The sequence below is a fragment of the Penaeus monodon genome, chromosome 41 (assembly GCF_015228065.2).
Source record: "Penaeus monodon isolate SGIC_2016 chromosome 41, NSTDA_Pmon_1, whole genome shotgun sequence".
NCBI lineage: Eukaryota > Metazoa > Arthropoda > Malacostraca > Decapoda > Penaeidae > Penaeus > Penaeus monodon.
In genome coordinates, this window is record NC_051426.1 from 6,747,345 (window position 1) to 6,758,183 (window position 10,839).

Here is a 10,839-nt window from a genome sequence, read left to right on the forward strand (position 1 = left end):
AAACATACACACACACACACAAAACACAACTACGAATATATATGTATATATGTATATATATATATCATATATACAGTATATGAATATCTATATATATATATATTATATATATATATTATATATATATATATATATATATATATATATATATATATATATATACGGAACTTATGCAACAGAGCGTAATTTCAACATTCAATTTGTATGGATACCATCTCATGTTGGCACACGCAAGCACGACCACGGAATGTCATGTGATACAGCCTTTCAGAGCACCTAACATGAGGTACAAAGAACTATGTGAATATTTAATTTCATCTTTTACATCGGAAGATATATTTCTATGTATATGTATATGTACACACACACACACACACACATGCAGCAGACCTCTTAGCCAGATGTACAGCATACCTTGCGGTGGCTGTGACAAAATATGCATAGGTGAGACAGGACGAGGGCTGCACGAACAACAAATCGGCCAACACCGCAACGCTCTCGGACGTCATGAGCCTTCGCTGTTCACCTCTCTCTGAGAGGTCCTAGGCCTCCATCATAAAAATAGGCCTGCCCCCACGACAAAGGAAGATGGTAGAAGCGGTGTTCATCCATTCAACCAACAACTTCAACACCGCGACAGGGAGCCACGAACTAGCCAAGGTCGTTGTACGCCTAATTACTGGCGTGACCTAACCGCTTAGGACATGTATATAATTCTCTGTGTATCTCTCGTTTTGTATACCCTGAAGAAGCAATAAAGCGAAAAGGCATTCGGCATATTCGTGTGTTCTCTTCTACTCCTCTTCGGTGTTATATTTGCAATTTGTTCGACATGAATTCCACACATACAAATACACACACACACACACACACACATATATATGTGTGCGTGTGTGTGTCTGTATGTGATATGTATACGTATGCATGTTTATAGATGTGTGTGTGGTGTATTACCTTTCTCAGTTCTTCTTTCACCTTCAGATCTGCGGCCAGTTTTGTAATTTCAAATTCTTTCTCTTTCATCTCATCCTGCAGCTTCTTCACGTCTCTTTGGTGTCTGGCCTAAAAGGGATCAGGAAGGACTCGTAAGAGTTATGATATGTGATGTATGTGTATACTTATACGGTATATATACAGGTATGTGTATGTATACGCATATATACATATATATATATATATATATATATATATATATATAATATATAATATATATAATATTATATAATATATATAATATACATATATATATATATATATATATATTATATATATATATATATATATGTGTGTGTGTGTGTGTGTGTGTGTGTGTGTGTGTGTATACATACATATACACATATATACATATACATATAGATATAAATGTGTGTGTGTGTGTGTGTGTGTGTATGTGTGTGCTTATGTAGGTGCGTGTGCGTGTGTATGTGTATGTGTATATGTATATGTATATATGTATATATCTATATATGCACACATACATACACACACGCACACACATATACATATAAACACACATGCATTTATGTATATGTGCATGCATGTATCTATGTATATGTATAAATTAATTCATGTATGCGCGCGCGTGTGTATTCCATATACAATCTATCTTCATATCTTCATTTCTCACGGCAACTAAACCCACGCCAGTGTAGCGAACGGGCACTCGCCTCCAGCAAATGGACGATAGTGTTATGATGGCCGTTTCTTCGAGCCACATCGAGGGCAGTTTCTCCGTCGTTGTTGAGGGAATCGAGACTGAGGCCGCTGTGTTCGAGAAGCCACTGCACCGCCGCCACGTGCCCGCCCTCGGCCGCGCAGTGGAGGGTTGTGGCGCCTCGAGGTGTCCTGGTCGTTAAATCGCATTCACTCTCCTTCAGGAGCCTCAGCGCCTCGATGTGGCCGCCCTTCGCCGCACAGTGCACGGCCTGAAGACCTGACGAGGAAGGTAATGAGCATCAGTGCTCTTATCAGGAGGGAGCTGAAAATAGGCATCCGTGTGTATATGCACATACACATACACATTCAAGGTTCAATGACACACAAAGATGTGTAATACATTTTGCAACCATTTTTAGAATCGAGATAAATCCCCTTGCATAACTCAGGAAAGTTTAAACAAGTCACATATGTCGTTTACTTTATATGTATAAGTATATAATGCATGTTCAATGATCGGGGAGATGGGGACCGAAGGATAACGATCATTTATTCCAGATTTCGGTTTATCTTTTCACATTGTCTTTGGTAAGCATAGTGGTACCTTGGGGAAACTCTCTCCAGAGACAATATTTCACATTATCTTAAAGAAAATGGCTAGTTGCCAAAGAAAGAGACTGTTCTGAATTTATAATTGCTGGACTCCAGGACCATCACACACACACACACACACACACACACACACACACACACACACACACACACACACACACACACACACACACACACACACGCACACACACACACACAAAATAAACAAACAATTGTAAATACAAACGGTGTTCCTTTTTGGTCACTAGGTATTGTTTTCGAGCAAATCATAGTTCCTTTTAAAGCTTACATGTATGGGGTGATACTAAGCCGTCATCAGAGCTCTGTGAAGAAAATCCCCAGCAAAACAGCAGCTGAAATCTTTTCCCTACGACTGCCGATTACTAACATGCATGAGGACAGGAGATCTTTCACTCATTTTTTTGCAGGACCATAAACCCTTGAATTGTATCTAGCTTTGATGGTCATAATGCAATATATTTAGACAACTTACCTATTCCGTCCATCGTGGCCTTTGGAGCTCCCCGCCCTTCAGGAGGTCCCGCATGACATTAACATGACCCACAGAAGCAGCGGTGTGCAGTCTGGGTCCCTGCAGGTGCACAGAGATGTGTACTCTTCCGGCTCTCATTGATTATAGTACACCTCTTGTGTACTTAATAAGTCAGCGTAAATCAGAATAAGATTTCAGAAACAATGTAAGCCCGAAATAATATAAGGATATTTAGATACCTTGTCCTCCTTCCAAAATCGCCTGGTCTCTCAGGTTCGCCTCTATGGTCTAGGGGCTTCCTCGCTGCCTCCCATCCCTACTTCCGGCTCCCTTGGATCGTGAAATGAAACAGTGATTGTAACCATTACCAATAGTAATTTACACACACACACACACACACACACACACACACACATATATATACACATACATATTTATGTGTTGTGTGGGCAGTGGCAGCGTTCTCGTCTGGCGATCTTGCTGAACCTGCGTTTCAAAATCGCATGCCAGTGGATGGTACCTAAGCCAAATCCTTGCACATAAGGATAGTTTATATACATATATAAATGTAATTAAACAAACACACATGTGTGTATATATATTACATGTTTGTATAAGTGTTCAATTATATCAACACGTTGACTCTGCATGTAATGGGGACTGCTGTTTATCAGCGCTGCTGATGTTGTACCAAAAAAATGTTTAGAATGGCGCACCAAAAAAAAAAAACGAAAAAAAAAAAGTAAAAATGTTGCGGATGTAAACGCTTGTGGGCAACAGTTCACAGCTCTGTGAACAAAATATTTGCATGCGTGATGGCGATTTTTATTTGTCCGTAAATTGCTAGATGATAGCCTCCTTATAAAAGTGAAATTCAAACTCCCTGGTTAATGAACTTACTAAAACTGACGCAGACTCATGAGTTGACAGTAAAAGTAACTATCATTGTTGGCCTGAATACCTGTTAAGGAGTAAGTTTAACTGGGATTGAGTAGGACAATGGCAGGAGACCAAAACGCAATGGACATGAACTGCATGACCAGAAAGATGGGAATGTGCGAAACAAAAAACCGGATTGTGTTTTTATTTTTGTTTCAAGTAAAATTCCAAGAGTACCTCCCCACAGGACTCCCATCGGTAAGCACTGACCTATGCCGCAAAAGCGTGGCTGAGACCCGAGCCATCCTAATGCGAATAGAGGCATTAGGTGCTTCGCCACGCGACTCCGGGACCTCATCGAGAAAGTATAGACCCTCTCATACATAATACCCTGTGTTCAGTCCCATACAGCACCATAGGAAACCCCAATTTTTCCATCATGAAGCCGTGACTTCCATCAGCTAAGGCCATGATAGCCAAGAGGTGGAGGTATGCCAAAGGTTCAGATAGAGACGATTCTTATCAAACATCTCCCTTTTTCAGTATATACCCGATGGCGCCAACGCAGATGAGTGTTGTGGAGCGGGTGTATCGTCGATCTGAATGTGAATTGAAGTTAAGACTTCCAATCATACATACTAACCGTTCTTTCCGGGACTTTTTGCCGTTGATAAAGCTTTAGATTTTGCACTATTCGACTGACCCCACGATAAAATAGTTATTTATCAGATTCATTAAAGTTCACTTAAAGCCATTAAATGATGAGAAACCCTAATAAAATGAACTGCTGGGTAATATCCGATTTCGTAAGGAGGTGGTTTTGGCCTGTCTCACCCACCTCACTCCCCATATAGAGAGAACTTTTCCCTTACAGTGCCCCCAATTACACCAGGCAATATTGCCCACAGTACAAACCACAGATAACCACTTAAAATTATCTCAGAATCAGATATCAAGGAATTTACATATCAATCTGTAGCATATAATGAAAAAATACTAATGATAATAAGTAAAAGTAATCACTTTTCTAAGGGAGACAAAACTTATGACTTTGTATAATTGAAAAACGAATGCATCCATTGGCCACTGGACAATTTTTAACCTAAAAAATCTACAAAGCAATGTAAGTAAAACAATCACAGCATTTCTCAAACTTCAACAAAAAAGTAAGTTACGTTAGTAGTAAGACAATTTAGATTAGATGATCATATTGTGTAGTGCAAAGTGGATGATAAAAACACAGGCAACATCCTTGGTCGAATGACAGTAGATATGCAAAAATATTCTAAATATATTACTTTTTTCTTTAGTTCAGATTTTGACATGCCCCTTCGACAGATAGCGTTAAGTATGAAGAGTACTTACTTAGGAGGAAATTATGCGATGCCTAGTAGAAACAGGACTTTTACAGACTGACATGAACGTGTGGTTGACGATCCTCATAAAGCAATGTGCAAACTCTGCAAGTCAACATTCTCTGACAGACAGCAACTAAATGAAGATGGACAAGGTGTCTAGGTACCATCTACCAATGTGAAACTGCAGTTGGAAGTAGTCGTCGGTCAACCCTAAACCTGTGAGGAGACACCAGGAAGATGCAGGTCACATCAGCAGAAATAAAAACTCTAGATGTTTAAAACTACATCCCTTTTAGCGGATCCCCGATTATTATACTTTTTCTAGAGGCCACTACTTCAACAATTCGAATAAAACAAGAACAAAAATTAAATTAAGTTATCTCTAAAGTGGCTCGATAGTGCCGTGGGGACGATTTGATTTAAAAATGAAAAGAAAAAAAAAATCCGTAACTTAGAGGCAAGACCACAAACACCGAAACCAAAAAAATGTGGATTAGTACCATATTCTATGACAAAGAAATTAGAAAACACAAAGACTGTATCTTTGGAGAATTACCTATATCCGGACCGTGCAGGAGCAACTGGGAAAGGACTTGTTCAGGTCATAATGAAGTACCTGGATGATCATGAAATACCCAAGAAAACATGTTTAGAATTGCCTCCAATGAGGCTAACAAGATTAAAGCATCCACCCTCAATCCCTGCTCGTTTGTAGTCGTGGCGGGAGGGGAGGGGGCGGTGGTATAGGAGGATGGGGACAGGGCCGGTGTAGGGCGATCACCCCACCTTGGTCCAGGGCCCTCTTTCAACTAAGTTGATAGTGTTTTCTTCTCCTTCCTTTTCCTTCTCTTTTTATACTACTCTGTTCACTTATCCTAATCGTTAACTAATTTTATACCACTTTTCCCCGGCAAAAATACTTTCATTAATGCTATAATGACCATTTTGACCATTAACCACTTCTGGAAATCCACAAACATAGCTTAATGAACCCCCCCCCACTTCTGTACTCGGAGGTTTGCCCAATAGCCATATTTAATACACTGCTAGATGACATGTATATCTACACACACAAACAAAAATCAACGAATAAAAATACAAATACGTGGCATCCACATATTCTCTCGTAAGTAGACTGAAATAGAACTAACAGGTTCTAACAGTGTATTCATAATCTGTTCTTTGCAACCTCAAAATGTCTTACTCGTAGGTAGGAAGTTCTGTAAGATATAATTCAGCCACTCTCACACACCACTGCTAAAAGTGCGACTTCTGGTATGCCAATTTAAGCAGTTTTTCAAGTATTTTATTAGGTTAAACTTCACATAAATGTTACGTTTGCCAGGCAATTGTCTTTTATATCATATAGCTGTTGAAAGATTATTAGAACAGGAGCTCTGAAGACTTCCGTACACCACAGCAAGAATATTCACGAGACTAAAGATCCATCTATGGAAATTATGAAAACTATATTCTTCCAAGTCACTTCAAACAGCCAATGTAGATTCGAAAGGATATTTTCGAAAATCATGTTCTTACTGTAAAAAGCGAAAATAGGAATATTAAACTTTCACTGTCCTACTCTTTCATCTGCGGTAACTTTTTGCTGAAATGCTGAAAAGATTTCTGGTGACGGTGTCGTTATAAGCAAGTAGAATTAATAAAATTTTGCTATATAATTCAAGCTTATCAATTATTTGTTTATGTAATTGTCTATTCAGTGTTAATTTTGATCATCAGAATTGTGGTGATGGGATACATAAATTGTAAATTAGAAGATATGTGGCATTATTAACATTGACACTAAAAGCAAAACTGAAGATCTGGCCTTGCCATCAGACAGAAACTTAACATTCTGAGGCACTTTGCTTCATTGGCATTTCCTCGCAAACCGATTAATGAGGGTAGGAGGTAGGAGAGATATAAATCTCGTACAGTCCAGGCCTTCAAGATGCAGAGAGAAAATGATCTAAATTGGAATTCGGATCATCCCTGTCCTGTCCTCACCCCTGCTTCAACTGATTTTGCAATGGTCTTTTCTTTTCCTCCTTTTCTTTTCTGTTTCTCATCCCCTTGTTATTGCGCACTTTGTAGTAGTTATCGACTAATTTTGGCCATCTTTCGCCACAATCCTTTATCTTTAACTCCTTCCTTCTAACAACGTTATACTATACTCCATGAGCTCCCTCTCTGGACCTTCACTGCCTTACTACCCTCTAGTAATGTTCATCGTTTAACTTTACTCTAATCATAAACTCATTCTTAACCCTTTCGTACTTACTTTCCATGGTGACCTTTGACCTTGATGTCATATAGCACTTTCTTACCGGGCTCTTCGGCCCAAGCCTTATGCTATGGTATATATTTTGAATATAACACCGCTAAGATCTTAGATGTTGTGCGGCAGAAAATGTTCAATGAATAAATAGCGGACTAGTTTCATAAAAGCCAGTAAGATACGTAAAGATAATCAATGGACAAGTGATTATCACACACACACACCTAATCACCACACACACACACATGTGTATATGTAGTATGTATTCGGTGTGATGCGTCGTGTGTTGTGTGTGTGTGCGGTGCTGTGTGTGTGTGTGGTGTGTGTGTGTGTGTTGTTGTGTGTGTGTGGTGTGTGTGTGTGTGGTATGGGTCGTGTAATACTATATCTATATATATACTGTCTATCTACAGATACATATCTTGTATTTTTCTATCTTCAATGTATATATATATATATATATATAATATAATATATATATATACTATATTATATTATATATGTACATGCGTATATGTATATGTATGAATTGTGTGTGCTATGATGGTGTGTATGCATATATACAACATACGTATTTATGATATATATATATATAATATATATGTATAATATGAATTGTATATATGAATATGTGAATGGTTACATATCAGATATGCAAGCTAAGAGATGCTACCTGTGCAAGTGCTTTGGTGAACGCTTGCCTTTACGAGACGCGGTTGAGCGCCCCCTCCCCCCCCGTCTAGGGTCATGACGTTTAGGAATCCCCAACCTTCTTGTGTCCCTCGTCCTTCGCGTATTGGAGAGGAGTCTGGCCTGAATGATCCTTTAAAGAAGTGGCAAGCCCATGCAGAGATGCAGCCACTGGACTGCACCAGTTTCCGTACTCGGCGCCAGGTGGAGCGCCGACTTCCCATCGCGAGTGACTAAAAGGATGTCACACGTGGCGTCAAACGCCTCCACTCGCGGGACACGTGGCGCCCATACTCGCCAGGTGGATTGCCGTCATGCGGCGGAAGGGAAAGGGGTTAGTTCGTGATGGGAGTTCTCCTCTACAGCATATTCTTCTGCTCTAGAAATGTCCATTATAATTTAAAGATGAGGTATGGCCAATTCCATCTCGAGTGCAGCCACTGTGAGATCTCCTGACTGTCTTCACCTTCGTCGGTCCTGGCATTCCCATTTGCGCTTTTTGAAGCAGGACCTCGATGACCTCTGGGTCCTCCCCAGGACGACAGGTGTCGAGGGCGTCATGCCGAAGCAGGACAGGATGATGGGACTGACCTCACTAAAAGAATATTATTCTCAACAGTATAAAAGGGTTCAGTATTAATGGGAAGAATACTTACATTATTTCCTAGTTCTGGTAGAACACGCCACAGGTTTTTTTTTGATCTGGTGGTGATTGCCAGAGTGTGCGTGTGTACGTGTGTGTGTGGAGATACGGCAGTATGGATAGAATATTAGGAAATGCATATTTGTAAAACACACACACACAAACACATATCTATTTATATATGATAAGATATTATATAATATATATTAATATATAATTATATAGATAATATATATATATCTATATACATTTTCATACATATATATAATATATATAAATATATATATATAATCATATATATATATATATATATACATATTAATATATATGTTTGTATATCATATATATAACACACATGTATGTAAAATATCTATGCAAATAAATAAGTACATATATATATATATATATATATATATATATGTTCTTATGACTTAAATATATGATTACGAACGACGAAAAACGGTGGGAAAAAAGTGCTGTGACAAAACCTAGGCATTGGTATCCCGCCATAGGCGTCATTTGAGGTGAGGGGTCATTTGTCATGTCTCTTTTGGCCCTCAAGTCTGGCATGCCTCAACAAGGGCCAATCGTTTTTACTTTTTACTATTTACACCTATTAGAGCTCCAGTTATAACTTAAAGATGACCCTAGAATGTTCACCTCGCTAGGTTACATTTAAAAGATTTAGGGGTTTGAGGTATATAATACTTCTGATATTTCATGTTACTGCCACCAGCTTGGCGAACGCTGGCAAGTCCACGTGGCTCGTATGCCACTAACTAGCGTCTGCAATCGCCCCCATGCCGTAATTGCTCGGGGCAACGGCGTCTGAGATATGAGAGTGTGGGTATGATCTTGAGGGAAGTCTTCTGCCCATCGGCTGCCCAAACGATCTCAATGGATGAAACCTGGCCCGATGTGGATGGAGTGGCACAGGTAATGGTGCCTTAGACACATGCTCGTCTTAAACCAGTTCGCTGTATAGGTGGTGTTGCACTGAGAATCCAAATGTTTTTCGTAGCTCATGATATTCATGCACTCATGCAAGTTTCTATTGGGGTGCACGTAGCACATTGATTTATACTTCTGAAATGATATTTAATTGATCTCTCCTCGGTCCGTGCATCTAGGGCGCCCACTTCCGGCCCTGTCTGTGGAGGATCCAGTTGCTTTGTGTGTCTGAAACTACAGAGACACAACTGGCTTCGAAGTACCTAATCTTCTTGATATTTCGGCTCTTGATAATCCCTCAGAATAAAATTATGTCGCAACAAATGGTCTATAATTCCTTGCAATATTGCCGTGAACGAGGCTCAACCACATCACTCCAAAACACTATTTGAAACATTATAAAGTTTAAAACTTTTCCGATTTGAAAACAAAAAGTCCCAACCAATCTATCACATCACGACGTTCGGTTTCCTCTCTTTCGGAAAAGAGATTTTTTCGTGTGTGGTATAATATAATATATATTATATATATATATAATTATATTATAATTATTATTATATATATATAAAAATTAATAAATAAATATATATATATGTTTTTATATGGTTTTAAATAAATAACACACACACCCAACACCACACACACACACAAAACCACACACAACACAACACAAACAAAAACAACCACCACACCACACACCCACACACACACAAAAAAAAAAAAAAATTTTAAATATTATATAATATAATATATATAATAATTATATATTTTATATTATTATAATTAAAATTTTTAATATTTTATATATATATATTTTAAAAATCTTAAAATAATAAATTATTATATCATTAAATAAATAAAACACACACCACACACTATAACACACAAAATATATACATATTTTTTATATATATCATATAAATATATAAAAATATATATATATATCTATATTTATATTAATATATATATATATATATATAAATATATATATCATTATTCTTCTATCTATTTTATATATATATACAATATTATATATATATAATATAATTACATATATATATATAAAATAATATTATATATATATCTTTTTATTTATATAATAATATATATATATTATATATATTTATTTTAAATGTTTTTTTTTTGTTTATTATATATTATTATAAATATATTTATTTTATATTATTATTTTTATATATTTTATATATATATTATAATAATTAATAATTTAATTATATGTATAAATATATATTATATTAAATAATTTATTTTATTATTT

The 10,839-nt window shown here is 37.2% G+C and overlaps 2 protein-coding genes across 2 annotated transcripts in view; one reads left to right on the forward strand and one right to left on the reverse strand.

Moving 5' to 3' along the window:
• Positions 1-546, forward strand: part of LOC119598360 (ankyrin-1-like) — a 6,956-nt gene extending 6,410 nt beyond the window's left edge. The window contains exon 5 of the mRNA XM_037948011.1: positions 445-546. Coding sequence (XP_037803939.1) covers positions 445-546 — 102 coding nt within the window. The remainder of the gene's footprint in view (positions 1-444) is intronic.
• Positions 547-837: 291 nt separating this feature from the next.
• On the reverse strand, positions 838-2,850 carry LOC119598246 (cyclin-dependent kinase 4 inhibitor C-like; the record flags this gene model as incomplete). Its single annotated transcript, XM_037947892.1, has 3 exons — positions 2,762-2,850; positions 1,668-1,933; positions 838-1,062 (listed from the first exon to the last, which is right to left on the reverse strand). Coding segments are annotated over exons 1-3 (504 nt in total), but the record flags the coding sequence as incomplete, so codon positions are not given.
• Positions 2,851-10,839: the final 7,989 nt, after the last annotated feature.